The sequence below is a fragment of the Drosophila persimilis genome, unplaced genomic scaffold (assembly GCF_003286085.1).
Source record: "Drosophila persimilis strain 14011-0111.01,24,50 unplaced genomic scaffold, DperRS2 tig00000124-arrow-pilon, whole genome shotgun sequence".
NCBI lineage: Eukaryota > Metazoa > Arthropoda > Insecta > Diptera > Drosophilidae > Drosophila > Drosophila persimilis.
In genome coordinates this window covers 6,965,240-6,979,127 of record NW_020825294.1, presented here as the reverse complement: position 1 = coordinate 6,979,127, position 13,888 = coordinate 6,965,240, and the positions used below count along the sequence as shown (strand labels likewise).

The 13,888-nt window shown below is 49.8% G+C and overlaps 2 protein-coding genes across 2 annotated transcripts; one reads left to right on the top strand and one right to left on the bottom strand.

The window, feature by feature from the left end:
• Positions 1-213: 213 nt before the first annotated feature.
• On the top strand, positions 214-542 carry LOC6602251. The gene has a single exon (XM_002027245.2). The coding sequence runs from the start codon at positions 239-241 to the stop codon at positions 497-499; it is 261 nt and encodes an 86-aa protein (XP_002027281.1). The 5' UTR covers positions 214-238; the 3' UTR covers positions 500-542.
• Positions 543-8,598: 8,056 nt separating this feature from the next.
• On the bottom strand, positions 8,599-13,450 carry LOC6602253. The gene is made up of 4 exons (XM_002027247.2): positions 13,350-13,450; positions 10,408-13,290; positions 9,895-10,346; positions 8,599-9,826 (listed from the first exon to the last, which is right to left on the bottom strand). The coding sequence occupies exons 1-4, from the start codon at positions 13,386-13,388 to the stop codon at positions 8,980-8,982; spliced, it is 4,221 nt and encodes a 1,406-aa protein (XP_002027283.2). The 5' UTR covers positions 13,389-13,450; the 3' UTR covers positions 8,599-8,979.
• Between the last annotated feature and the right edge of the window lie 438 nt (positions 13,451-13,888).

Sequence of the window (13,888 nt, the reverse complement as noted above, 5' to 3'; positions counted from 1 at the left end):
TAGACTTACTTTAGTCACTGTCCAACCGCCGGCTACAACGTGGCGTATACGCCATGCATATTTAGGCTTGGCCACTGCTGACTCAATGAGAAAACCCGGCTTGGACGGGGTACTTGGAAATATCCCCCCAAGTCGTGTAAATCCCAGAATGAGGAAGAATTATCGCCGATCTCGCTGAACTATAAAAACGTGCAAAATCGAATTGAAAAGTGCAGTTCCCCCTCGATGAGTGAGCAGTATGGAGAGCTACTCTGTTGTATTCCTGCTCTGTGGATTAATGTGTGCAGTGATGGCGGCGCCCCATACCCCAGCGGTGCTTGATCCCGTTAGACAGGAACTGGAGGAGGACGCCGGGAGCGGCGACAACAGTGCCGAGCAGTACATGAATGCCATGGAGGAACGTGTCCAACTCTGGTGGCAGTCCATTACAGGAGCTACAAATGGAACTGATTATTCTCTAGATGATTATTTGCTGGAGGATGATAAGGATGTAAATTAATTCCTGAAAATAAGATGATTAAAGATTTGTATTTGAAATTTAATTGGAATCCCTTTAGGAGTCTCTGCAAACTATTCCAGGTAATCATACTATCCAGAGTCAGTGTCCAGTCAGTGCCAGTGCCCGTCACTCACTTAAGATATCAATTAATTTTGCGGTAATCTGCGCGTCTATGCACTCTGAGCTTTCTGTGGAATTTCCCAACATTCATTGACGACAGATTACAGAGAACTGCCGGTATATTGAAAGTGTATATAATGTCAATCACTGCGCTTTACTGATAACCCAGACAAGGCTATAAAAGCCCAGCTCGGTGGCCGCCAGCTGACATTCAGTCAAGAGCCGCCTGAGCGAAATGCAATCCATTCTGGGACTCCTATTCCTCTGTGGAGCAATCTATTCGGTGATCGCTGCATCGGGCATACATCAGTACATCGGTGATGGCAGTGATGAGAAATTGGCATGGAGCGACAGTGCGCACAATGCCGACACAGATGAGATCCTGAGTCGAGTGGCAGCATTCGATGGAGCCACGAATTTTGATGACAGCCACTGGGGAGGCGATGCCCCGAGCCGTGGAGGAGGCTCCGACAGGGCCTCCCATAGTGATTCGGGCTTTCAGTTCATTCAATTTTAATGTGTTATGGATTTGAAAAAATATACCTAATTTTATTCATGATGCGGAAGTCAAAACAGTTTATGTAGAACTGGTTTGTCCGCAGATTCGTTTCCAGTAATTAACACAGATATCAGAACTCTGGGCTTGACCATCGCATAAATATGCTAATTTATGTTTCCAGCGTCAGTTTTTTCTTCTTCCAAGCGTTGGTTTCCTCTTTGTTCCCCCCTTATTACTTATTAGCATAAATTGCCAGATTATAGACATTTAGAGCCGAGAGTTGTGTTCAGTGAAAGTAATAGTAGGTATCTCTGGGTGACGCCATCCCAGATCAAAGTGGAAATGGGTCAAGGCTGCCGGGCAATCAATTCTGTTATGGGTTGGAGGGAAGGGGAATTTATGGGGCAAACAATAAGCAGGGAAGATTAGTTATAGCTGTAGATCATTTAAGTGCCGTATGTGCTGTGTTCAAATAATTTATAAAACAAATAAATAACTCTTAAAACTGGTTGGCGGAATTTATGCCCAGCCACCTTCAACCATCTTCACGTGTAAGCCCGTCTTGAATTTCTGAGTATTTTTTAAGTGTGTTTGTGTAAATCTAAAGCCTGGAAAATCCTGCTTGAACTGTAAATAAAGTTAATTGAATTTCCCACGCCTTGCCATCCGATAGAGACAATCTCAGACTCCGACAAATCGATCAAAAAACAAACAATACTAAAAGGAACAGAACAATTAATTACGTGTATTTTCAATGGCAATTACTATGCAAATTCACTTGCCACACAGATACGCACACGCACACGCACACGCATCCATTCATTAAATTGTGACTTAAATTGAAATGGGGCTGCCTTTGCTAATTATTTGCCCTCAGACAACATATGGCAAACCAAATTGGAGTTGTAAATAATTAAAGCCGCACAATTGTTCAGGAGGCAGGCACCGCCGAAAGGACTTTCCACAGGCATTTAAATTTCAATTAAATATATTTCCCCATTAAATTTCACTTTCCTTCGGTGTGGGGGGATGTGCGCGGGTGCCTTTAAATATTATCATGATTTTAATTAAGGATTAAGCGCCATCCCCCCCCCCCTCCCCGCCTGGCGGACAAACAAACAATCAGCGAAGAGGAAGCAACATTTTCCAAAGCGGCAAAATTCATGGAAAAACACTCGCGACGACGCGTTTGCCAGCCATCAAATGAAATGTGTTAATAAAAGGGAAATATGTGTGAGAGTGTGTCAAATAATTGGAAAAGTATGTTAGCTGCCGGCTCCGAACACTCTGCTCAGTGTCACACCACAATTGCCCTTTGAGCCCCAGTCCCAGTCCCAGTCTTTGTCTGCCTCCGCGACTACGCATACGCCACGTGGCCCGCAGCCAGAGCTTCAATGTCTCGATTCCACATAGAACAGACACCAGAAGCAGACACAGATATGGAGAGTCTCGCTGAGATAACCCCACAGAGAAGATGGAGATACAGGAGGTCGTAAAACGGGAGGAATTGAAAGAGCTGAACGCTTCTTAAACACTCAAAATATGAACTGATGACAGAGGCAGCTCTTCTTGGAGTAGCAGCAACAATCATCTTCAAGAAGCGGAGATAGTCGTCGCTGGAATCACAAAGTAAACCAAGAGTCAGACGAAGAGTCAGTCGAGGAGGAACAAGACACCAAGATAAGTCTGAGCTGAAGCCTGCCCCATTCCCCTCGAGAGACCATGCGCCGAGGGCGAGGCAGAACTTAAAGCTGATTTAGAATCCGATTCGGATTCCTCTCCCCCTCCTTCCAGGGCCTCAGCGGAGAAACAACAACGGAAGCGTTTTACGCAGCCAACTGATTAAATTTATTTATTATGTCACTGAATCTCTTTCGGTGTCCGTCCGTGCTCTTGGATGGCGGATGGCGGATGGCACCACTGCCCCACTCAGCCATCAACCAAGGGAGAGCACACTTTATGGTCTGTTCTTATTCTTAAGTCATAATGACAGAGCAATCGTTGGCATTAGGTTCCCTGTTCTGGTAGTTGCCTCTCCCCTCTCCGAGCTCTTATCGCAGCCCATCAATGGATGGCAAATTGAATTTGGTGCCTCCATCCTCCTCCATGCCATTCTTTTGTTTAGCAATCCGAGGAGTAGCTGAATGTCGCTTATCTGGTATCCCAAATCCCTGCAAACGCTATCAGATATCGCGATATGGCTCTTGTGCCAAATATTTCACAGATAACAAAAGTGGGACTGTGACCAAGGAGGCACCCGACCCAACCCAATCCAATCCAATCCAATCCCAGAGAGAACTCAAGTACGTGCTTCTTTTCAGCGGGAACTTTCCCCTGTACAGGGCCAAACTGCAGTCCAACGCTCAAAGTCTCTTCGGGTTACGTGTGTGTTGTTTGGGTTGTTCTTCACTGTACACGTGTCACAGAGCGGTACGAATTAGCTCGTCTTGGGTCATCAAGAGTGTTAGAGTTTGCTGAAACAAGAGCCACAAATGGAGCCGGCGGGGGCTTGAAGAGAGAGCGTAGTGCCTGGGCTGGGAGTGGGGTCTGGGGAGGGGGCTTACTCTGTCACGTGCCCCTGGCATTAACCCTGTGCAGGTTACGTCCAGGGACTCTACCACCACTGATTTCTGGCCACAATTAATTACCACATTTGGGCAAAAATCAACGTTTTTGTTGCTGTTAAACTCTGCATTTACCTGTTTTTCTTCTTTTGCATTGCGCCCCAGACAATTAGCATTGTTGTTGTTGCTGCTGCCTCTCTGCGCTTAAAAAATGCAAAAATAATTATAATTAATGCAGAGTTTTTGGCCTTGAACTTGCATAACCTGCTGTCGATTCTCCCCTCTTTCACTCGTGCCTCTCCGTCGCCCTGTCTGTCTCTCCCCCACCGATTCACGTAATTACTCGTACTTTGTCGTATTTCTGCTTTTTGGCCAGGCCAACAAAAATCGTCATCACCTCTCTCTCTCGCGCTGTGGGCGAGTGGGCGAGGGGTCCCACCAAACAAAATTCGCATTCATATTTATCTAACCAAACGGCAGAAATGTTTTTCAGCATTTAAATACGTTCTGCTTCGATGAGCAGCGCCCAAATGCAGCTGCAAAAAAGAACAACTGAAAGATAGATGGAAAATTCAAACAAGTGAAATCCATCTAACTCATTACCTCTCGGCTGTCGCCTGACGGCTGTCTCTGTCCCACTCTGTCTCTGTTTTGGTCAAGTTCAAGGTGAACATTCAACTAAAAACTTGGCAATTTCTGTGGAAGCATCCACAGCGCCATATACAAGCCATATACGATCTCTCACTTATTACTCACCTTTGGCCCGGTCCGTCCGTCCCCTCAAACGAACCGAACAGAATATTAGCCTGACTCAGGGAGGGAAAGAGAGACAGAGACAGAGATCGTTCAAGTGCAGCCAGCACATGCGAACGCCCACGGGGCTCCAGGGGAGATCAGTCACTCTCAGATCAGTCGGGGCTCAGTCTCATTCGTTTTCTTAGTCGCTAATTAAAAGTCACTCGAGTCAGCAAACATTTAGGGGCAGAAAGAGGGAGGGAGAGGTGACGCGCTTCATTGCTAATCTCAATCGAAGATGAAGAATTCTCCCAAATCGGTTCATCATTCCATCATCAGTCGAGTGCTCCTCCTCCTCCCATCCATCTGCTGGACGACTGACCCACTTGCCTCATGAATGCGGCGCCTTCTTCTGCTGCCGCGGGGGCAAAGAGTCAACCCCTGGTCCCCTTCCCCGTCCCCGTCCCTGCCCCTTCCTCCTCCATTGGCTGCTCAGTTCTTATGCAACATTTGCAGATGCAGTTCGTTCTCTCGATTCTCGATTCTCGGTTCTCGGTTGTGTGCTCTTTTGCCGTTTGCAATTTTATTGCTAAATTAAGTAATTGGTCCAAGAAGCGACTGCTCCTCCATCCATCGTGCCCCTCTCTGGATGCCCTGCATTCAGTGTGGATTCTTGCAATCTAAATGTTGCTCCGCCGCTTGTGTTTGCATTTGTATCTGTATCTATTAGAGCGCTGTCGGCTTCGGGGTATCTGCATCTGTGCCTCGCGAGGCTAGGCGCACAATGGGAGGCACAAGAAGCATGAGAGGCGTGCTCTGTGTTCTTTTCTTTCCTCCGCTGCTGCGCCCTGTGGCCCTGCGTTTGCTTTCCATTTCGAATGTATCTTGCAGATGCAGTTCGGACTCGAGGGAAGGCACTGATAGGGGCGCCGAGTGCAGGCCGCAAAAAACCGAAAACAACAAAGTCAAAGAGGCAACAGATGCATTTGGATGTGCTGCAGCTTGCGTAATGAACGATTCGTTCCAGGGAATTGCGACTTATTCCCCTGGCATCATTAGCCATCATTGGCGGCCTTCTCCCCTCTCCCCTCGCCCCTCGCCACTCGTCGGTTAAAGTGTGATTCACACGGAGTTGGGGCTCTGTGGCCGAGGCGGAGTCTCACGTGCTGCTCGTCATCGTCGCTGGCCACAATCTGATCTCATTTTAATCGCAGCTAATGAATGTCAACACTAATTGCCACTTGAGTGGCGGCCTGACTCCGCAGAGTGGCCCAAGTGGAGAAGGGACTGCCACCGCCCCAAAATGATCTCAAACAAAAGAAAATCAAACCGAAAAAGAGCCAAACAAAACTGCCGAAACCTAATTACTGCCTGCCATATATGTGTATATAAACGAAAGAGATATCTGCGTCACTTGGTTGCCATTTAAATGACTTAATATTTACACAAATTTATACAAATTAATTAACCAATTAAGTGAACGTAGAGCAGCAAACATGGGCCTGAGATCAGTTCGCTCGTTCGCTCATTAATCATAGAGCAGTCATCTCTTTCGGTAGCCATAAAGTGGTGATCTACACCATGCCACCACTTTTAATGCTAATGATGTGATGGCTATTTAAAACCCAGTGGAGTATTGCTAATGATCCACAAAGTACTATTTTTCCTTACCTTGATTCCATTAAAGATTCTCAGTACTCTAGAGACTTCTTCATGAATCCTTTTATGGCCGAAGTAATCGATCTTCAAAGTCACAAGAGATCTTTCAATTAGAGATCCAGTTCCCTTCTTTCTCTCTTTGTGTACCTGCAGGCATATAGAACATATAAAACTGAAACCGCGACCACATGGCGTATGAGTAATCGCGGGCAAAGCACAGCCTTAGAGCCATTTATGGTGCGCCTGCAGCATCGATCGACTCGCGGGCACTTGGACAACGATTCTCTCCGATTCTCCGCTACACAGACTCTGCGTTTCTTCGTTTCTCTGTTTGTTTGTTTATTTGGTGGCTTTCGGTTTCGATTTGGAACCATTTGGTGCCTTGTCATGCTGCTCCATGGTGCTCCATGCTCCATGTTCCATGCTGCTGCTGCAGTTTGAGCCTCGCAGATATCTTTACTCGTATTTGTGTTCCAAGTAATTGTCGGTGCTGCTGCCGATGGCTGATGATGTCACCTGTAGGTGGCCGGCAGGCAGGTAAATGGAAGTACGAGGTGCCAGAGGTGAGCTTTTTGCAGCGCAGTCATCGTCGCCAGTTGTTGTCGTTGATGGATTTGCTGGCGTTTTGTCTCGTCTCGTCTCGGATTGGATTGGATTGCTTTGATTTTGCTGGGTCTGGTTCTGCCTCTGGTGCGGTGCGGTGGGGAGTGGATGCTCTTGTCGTGGCTCTGTGTGCCTCTTGTGGTGCCGTTGCTGCCGTTGCTGCCGCTGCGCATTTTGACCAATTTTAGCCAAAACTCAATTAGTCTTAACTGATGTTTCGTTTGTGTGCTTTTTATAGAATCCCAAGGAGCGGGTGTTCTGGCTTTATTGGCTTCTGATATCATTGGGGTCAAGGTCAGCGATGGCATCAGCACCAAAGAGTCACAGAGTCAGAGCCAATCCCAGTCCCAATTTCGGACCCAGAAAAAACACAACGCAAATCTTTTGTCGCTGCGCAATTCAAAGAAAGCCGTGCACATAAATTCAGATTCAGATATATATACTATATGCGAGAGTATATACTTTAAGTCGAACCCAAGTTGGGGGGGGGGGGGAGTCTCAGGCTCGAATCGGATTCAATTCTCCGTCTGGGCAACTCTTTAATTAGCATTGAAATTAAACTTTTTTTCGGCGGTGCCTTTTTCTTTCGTTTGTCGCATTACCTTACCTGAGAGACTCCTCCACTCAGTCAGCCCCAGGGCCCTGGCCGATCTCTCGTTCATTCCAGTTCCAGTTCCATTCCATTCCATTCCATTCCACCTCCCCGATCGACCGACTAATTCTTCTTTAAACAAACTGAGGAGGGGCACCGGACGTCTTCTTCTTTGCCGCGAGTCAAAAATCTTCATAAACACGCTAACGAAAAAAAAAAAAAAAAAAATATTCTTTTGCCGACGACCTTGGAATTTCATTTCATCTGCTTTGCCTGCTGCTTCATTTTATGGCCTCTCCTCCTCGGATTTCTTTATTTATTAATTCGTAATGCCATTTTATGTCTGGCCATTCGGAATCCATAAAAAGTTTCAGTTTTCTTTGACTTTTGTTCGCCAAACGTTCATCTTTTTGTTGTCTTTTTGTGGAGAGGAATGAGAGCGTTGCCCCAAAAGAATCTTCAGAATGCAAGTACCAGAAGCCCAGACCATTTTCTCTCTAGTATCTGCAAAATTGCGCAAGCAAACAGACACTCAGACACACACACACACACACACACACACAGATACAAAGATACTTCTACTCTTGCCATGGCGTGGCCTCTTTGACTTCATTTTCGTTTTCATTTTTGCATTATTTTGGTTTTGCGCGGCCTGCATTCAGCGCGCTGCCCTTCCATGTCCCTCCCCGTCTCCTCAGTGTCCAAAATGCATCTGCAAGATACATTCGAAATGGAAAGCAAACGCAGGGCCACAGGGCGCAGCAGCGGAGGAAAGAAAAGAACACAGAGCACGCCTCTCATGCTTCTTGTGCCTCCCATTGTGCGCCTAGCCTCGCGAGGCACAGATGCAGATACCCCGAAGCCCGCAGCGCTCTAATAGATACAGATACAAATGCAAACACAAGCGGCGGAGCAACATTTAGATTGCAAGAATCCACACTGAATGCAGGGCATCCAGAGAGGGGCACGATGGATGGAGAAGCAGTTGCTTCTTGGACCAATTACTTAATTTAGCAATAAAATTGCAAACGGCAAAAGAGCACACAACCGAGAACCGAGAATCGAGAATCGAGAGAACGAACTGCATCTGCAAATGTTGCATAAGAACTGGGCAGCCACTAGAGGAGGAAGGGGCAGGGACGGGGACCAGGGGTTGACTCTTTGCCCCCGCGGCAGCAGAAGAAGGCGCCGCATTCATGAGGCAAGTGGGTCAGTCGTCCAGCAGATGGATGGGATGGGAGGAGCACTCGACTGATGATGGAATGATGAACCGATTTGGGAGAATTCTTCATCTTCGATTGAGAGCGCGTCATCGAAACAGTGTGTGTCTCTCTTAATACATTTATTTCTCTTAAAATCTCTCTTTCGGTGTGTGTCGTATGATATATTATTACATTTGCATCTGACTCGATTGACTTATTAATTAACAAGAGACTGATCTCCCCTCGATCCCCGTGGGCTGCAATCTCTCCCCGAGCCAGGCTAATACTCGTATTCTCTCGATCGCCACCACGATCGGGCCTGGCCAGAGGAGAGCGTGTTTCGGGCATGAGTAATGCTTATTGTTTTGGCTTTTAAGCACGGCCCTGACCCTGAACCCGAACCCACTTAGAGCGGCTCTCGGCGCATGCATATACGTAGTCGCGTCTGTGGAAGAAATCAAGTGAAAGATGGCGAAAGTGTGTTTGCCCTGAGGTGTGCGATGGCTCTACTGGGGTGGTCCCACATCGGGGCACTTGCAGACATCTTCGCCCACACGATCGCCGCCCGTCTTGAGGACCAGCTTTCTCATGGCGTCCAAGGCCTTTTCTATCGCCTTGCCATATCGCACGGGATCGGTTTCCTTGTTGGGGCCCCATGCCGAGACGGAGAATATAATTTCCTTGTCGCGTGGATTGTAGCAGCAGCCATAGCCGTTGGCGATCAGGGGCCCGTACGCCATGAAGGCATCATGGCTGCTGGCCACCTGGGAGCTGAACACCTGGAAGCTGACCGACTTGGTAAACCCCTTCGACTTAAAGAACTCGGGCGTCGGCAGACCGTTCTCCTTGGCCATCTGCTGCAGCCCCAATAGATGCCGATCGATGCCCCGCCCCTGGAGGGCGAGTTTGGTCAGCTCCTGATGGGAGTCCACTGCTGAGCGGAGGGCCATCAGACGCTTCTTGTTGGAGCCCGGCGACAGGGCCATGGCCTCGACAAAGGCGCGAGACTCCCGCGAGGTGGAGCGTATGGTCTCCGTGCGTCCCTCCTCGAACATCCGCAGGTGGGCCGACTCGTACTGGGCCGGCAGCTTGCTGTGGCACTCGTAGTAGGCCAACTGCAGGGCCATCTGTATGTAGCTGTCCGCATTCAAGCCTTGCGCCTTGATGAAGCTCTTTCCGTGACACTCGTACTTGAAGACGTGCAACTGCAGCCGGCTGCAGATCTTGTCAATGTTGCGCTTCGCCTCGCACAGGAACAGATCCACGCAATCGCTGAACGGATCGAAGCAGAGTACGGTGGCTGATTTCGTCTTGGAAGTGCTGCAGCACTGGCAGCCATAATTTGGTTGAGTTCTGTAAAGGGGGAAGGGAAAGGGTTTGAGTAGGACTACTCCCCTATTCCTCTGAGTCTTAGGACTTACATATTCCGCTGCACAAAGTCCATGAGCATGGCCAGCGGCTGACAGTCGGCGGGTGCGTGCTCGTAGCAGAAGCCAGCCATGCCGTTGGGGTTGACAATCAGCTGGATCGTCTTGTCCATCCAACGATTGGCGCTGTTCTGATGGCGACCGCCGCCATGCAAGAGCTGGGCGGCGTGCACGGCACTAGCTCCATTCCTGGGCACATTCACGCAGTCATCCAGGCAGACGACGAAGAGGGACTGCTCGATGGCGTGGACAATGGACTCGTTGTTGCCCTCAGGACGACAGAGATACGTATAGGCCTCGCCCCAGTTGTCGCGATTGTCGTGGGTGAGGAGGCCAATGGGCACGCCCCTCTCCATGGGACAGTGGAGAATGCTCCCCAGTTGATCGGCCAGACTGTGGACATGAACAATCTTGCAGTCCGCGCCAATGACAGGTAGCTTAAAGAACTGAGAATGGGGTTAGTATTTCGGGGTTTCTCTTAGATTTAAAGGGAAGGTAAATCCTTACATTATTTCTATGGATGACCACCACGTACTGGGACTCATTGTTCTGTTCGATGCTATCGCAGAAGCGACCCGGCCTTCGCACCGTGCCAAATATCTTCCTAAACTGACTGTTGTCCAGATCGTGGCAGCACATCTTTGTCACGGGTATGCCATTGTTATCCACCATCTCCTTGAACTCGCACATCCCGAAGATCACCTTGGCCGTGAACAGCCTGTAGTCCCGTTCGGTTTTAAAGTCCTGCATGGGCAAGGTCAGGCAGGGACTCGAGAAGATGGTAACCGGTGCTCTGTAGCCCAAGTAGGCGGCATTTGTCCAGCGCGGTGTCAGCCAATTGCTGCTGCACGAGGCCACATCCTCCAGCATCTTCTGCAGCTTCGCGCCTTCGCCATCTTGGAACTCGAGGGTTAGTTTCTGCTCCTCCACGAACTCGTCGGGCTCCAGGTGCGGTTGAATGCTGCACAGATATCGCTGGATGGTGTCCTTTAGCGGCACCACCGGCTGACACAGTAGCTGGGCTTTATTGGCCTCACAGTGGCTCTGATCGCCTCCGGCTTGGGTGCATTGGCTGGACGAGGGCGCCACGCTCGGCGGCGGCGGGGGCGGTGTCTTAGGACTCTTGGCCTTGGGCTTTGAAGGCGCCGCCTTAGCTTTGAGCTTCGGTGCAGGTGGGGCATTAGCCGTGACCTTAGGCTGCACAATTGCTGCTGTGGTCATTGCCTTACTGACTGTCTGAGGAGAGGGTGGCTTGCCGGGACCGGATGGTCCCTTGGATGGGGACTGTCCCGCAGGACTTCTTGGTGCTGTGGATAAGGGCTTGCTTCCAGTTTTGACTCCTTCCTTGGGAGGGGGCTTGCTTCCAGGACCGGCCGGGCCCTTAGATGAGGGTTTGGCCGCTTCTTTGGTAGGGGGCTTGCTTCCCGGACTAGCAGGGCCCTTAGATGAGGGTTTGCCCTTAGGACTGGTCTTGCATACAGCACTGGGTCCTTCCTTGGGAGAGAGCTTGCAGCCAGAACTTGCTCCTTCCTTGATAGCGGCCTTGCAGCCAGAACTGGGTCCTTCCTTGGGAGAGGGTTTGCAGCCAGAACTGGGTCCTTCCTTAGGCTGGGGCTTGCATTTAGAACTGGGTTCTTTTTTGGCAGATGGTTTCGGTTTAGAGCTGGCTGCTTCTTTGGGAGCTGTCTTGCATCTAGAGCTGGGGCCTTCTTTGGGAGGTGGTTTCGGTTTAGAGCTGGCTGCTTCTTTGGAAAGCGGCTTCGTTTTAGAACTAGCTTCTTTTTTGGCAGCTGACTTGCACTTAGAACCGGCTGTTTCCTTGGCAGCTGACTTGCACCTAGAGCTAGATCCTTCTTTGGGAGATGGCTTACTTTCAGAGCTGGCTTCCTCTTTGTCTCGAGGACATGCTGATTTTCGGCGAGAGGTCTTAACCACATAGCAGCCTCCCTTTGGTGGCGGCTTACCACTGAGACGATGCCTTTCCATAAATGCCAACAGGCAGGGATTAGGTGGGTCTTCTGGCTCCTTCTCTTCTTTTGGACATTGTGGTTTCTCCTTTGACTCTTCGGTGGTGCAGGCTCCTGCTTCCTCTTTTTCTTTTGGCGGCCTTTCACAAGGACTAGGGGAATTGGGCATAGCGGACTTGTACTGTATCAATCCTGGTTGGGAAGTGGCAGGTGGCATTGGTGGAGGCGGCGGCGGGGGAGAGGGTTTGGGTGCTGGTTCGGCGCCAACTGGGGGTTCCTGCGGTTTATTTACAGGTACTCCAGGAGGTGGTGGCGGTGGGGGAGGAGGAATTCCAGCAGCTTTGGGAGCTGGATCTTTGGGAGCAGCAGCTTTGGGGGCGGCATCTTTGGGAGCAGCAGCTTTGGGGGCGGCATCTTTGGGAGGAGCAGCTTTGGGAGCAGCAGCCTTGGAAGCAGCAGCCTTGGGAGCAGTAGCTTTTGGGGGATCACTTTTAGGAGCAGTAGCTTTGGGGGCAGCATCTTTAGGTGGAGTAGCTTTAGGGGCTGCATCTTTGGGAGGAGCAGCTTTGGGAGCAGCAGCCTTGGGAGCAGCAGCTTTAGGGGCAGTAGATTTGGGGGCTGCATCTTTGTGAGGAGCAGCTTTGGGAGCAGCAGCTTTGGGTGCAGCAGCTTTGGGAGGAGCATCTTTAGGTGGAGTAGCTTTGGATGCACTACCTTTCGATGCACTACCTTTGGATGCTTTTGCCGAAGATTCTTGGGTAGGCTGCTTTTTTTTCTTTTCCTTCCTTGGTTCTCTTTTAGGGCATGGAAGTCTCTCCTCAGTCGCCTTGCAGTCCTTGTCAATTGGCGGAGGCTTCGATTGTGGCAGCGGTGCTACCTTCTCACAAGGTGGTGGATCAGACGAGCACGGCGGTTCTGGCATACACTCGCAGAACGAGGGCGGCTTCTCAGTGGGCGGCTCCTTCGGTGGACCAGTGCACTTCCCGGATGCCCATCTCACAGTGATGAGATTTGCGAATAGGTCCCGGCTGTGCCTAGATGGTGTCATCCAGTTGTACGGTCTACGGGGTGCTCCGACTGGTAGTGCAGGAGGTGGTGGCGGTGGCGGAGGAGGGATATCAGGGCGGGTTTTTGGGGCAGCAACTTTATGAACTGGCAGTGGCTGCGGTGGTCGATACGACGAGTAGGGTGTCTCATTGATCCCGCCAGATGTCCAGTTCGAAGTGTTGATTGATCTGAAGAGTGAGTAGTGCGCGTGGAGACTAGGTTGTGTCTTGCAGGTGCATGGTCTATGGATTGGTGGCGGCGGCGGAGCAGGGATAGCTGACGTCTTGATACTCTGTTCCCTTGTGGACGATTCGCAGAGGTATTCATGTGGCAGCATTGTCTTGTTTTGCCTATAAAAACGCCTGCAGTTCCTGAACTATGATGGGTCCAGCATTAGCTTCATTCAGTTGCAGCTTCTGGGCAGTTGGGTCTTACCAATTTTAAGTATCTTTCCCCAGTCAACATAGCCTGCATGCTGCTGAATGTCCGACACTAAATTTGGTGCCGTGGAGGGCCGAAAGAAAGTGGAAATTTTGAGTTGTAAACTAAAATTCAAAACATTTTACATATAATAAAAAAAAAACAGTGTGTTTAGACAGGGTTTCAAAAGGTGAGAGATTCATATAGAGATTAAAGGTTCCTTAGGTGGGTTTCCATTTGGAACTAACATAAAGTCCAACCTTTGGATCCTGTTCAGAGCAGCAGTTCTAACAGGAAACCAGCGCTGTTAACACTCAAGTTAACAGCCTGCTACCGCTCTTCGTTAACAGCCTGCTACCGTTCTTCGTTAACAGCCTGCGAACGTTCTTCGTTAACAGCCTGTGGCCGCTCTTCGTTAACAGCCGGCTACCGCTCTTCGTTAACAGCCTGCTACCGTTCTTTGTTAACAGCCTGCTACCGTTCTTTGCTAACAGCCTGCTACCGTTCTTCGTAACAGCCTGTGGCCGCTGCCGGCTGCAGCTCACTGTTAGCGC

Coding starts and splice junctions, on each gene's coding strand:
- LOC6602251 (XM_002027245.2), top strand. CDS start 239: ATGGAGAGCTACTCTGTTGTATTCCTGCTCTGTGGATTAATGTGTGCA.
- LOC6602253 (XM_002027247.2), bottom strand. CDS start 13,388: ATGCAGGCTATGTTGACTGGGGAAAGATACTTAAAATTG. Junction 13,291..13,349: donor GGGAAAGATACTTAAAATTG/GTAAGACCCAAC, acceptor GACCCATCATAG/TTCAGGAACTGCAGGCGTTT. Junction 9,827..9,894: donor GACTTTGTGCAGCGGAATAT/GTAAGTCCTAAG, acceptor CCCCCTTTACAG/AACTCAACCAAATTATGGCT.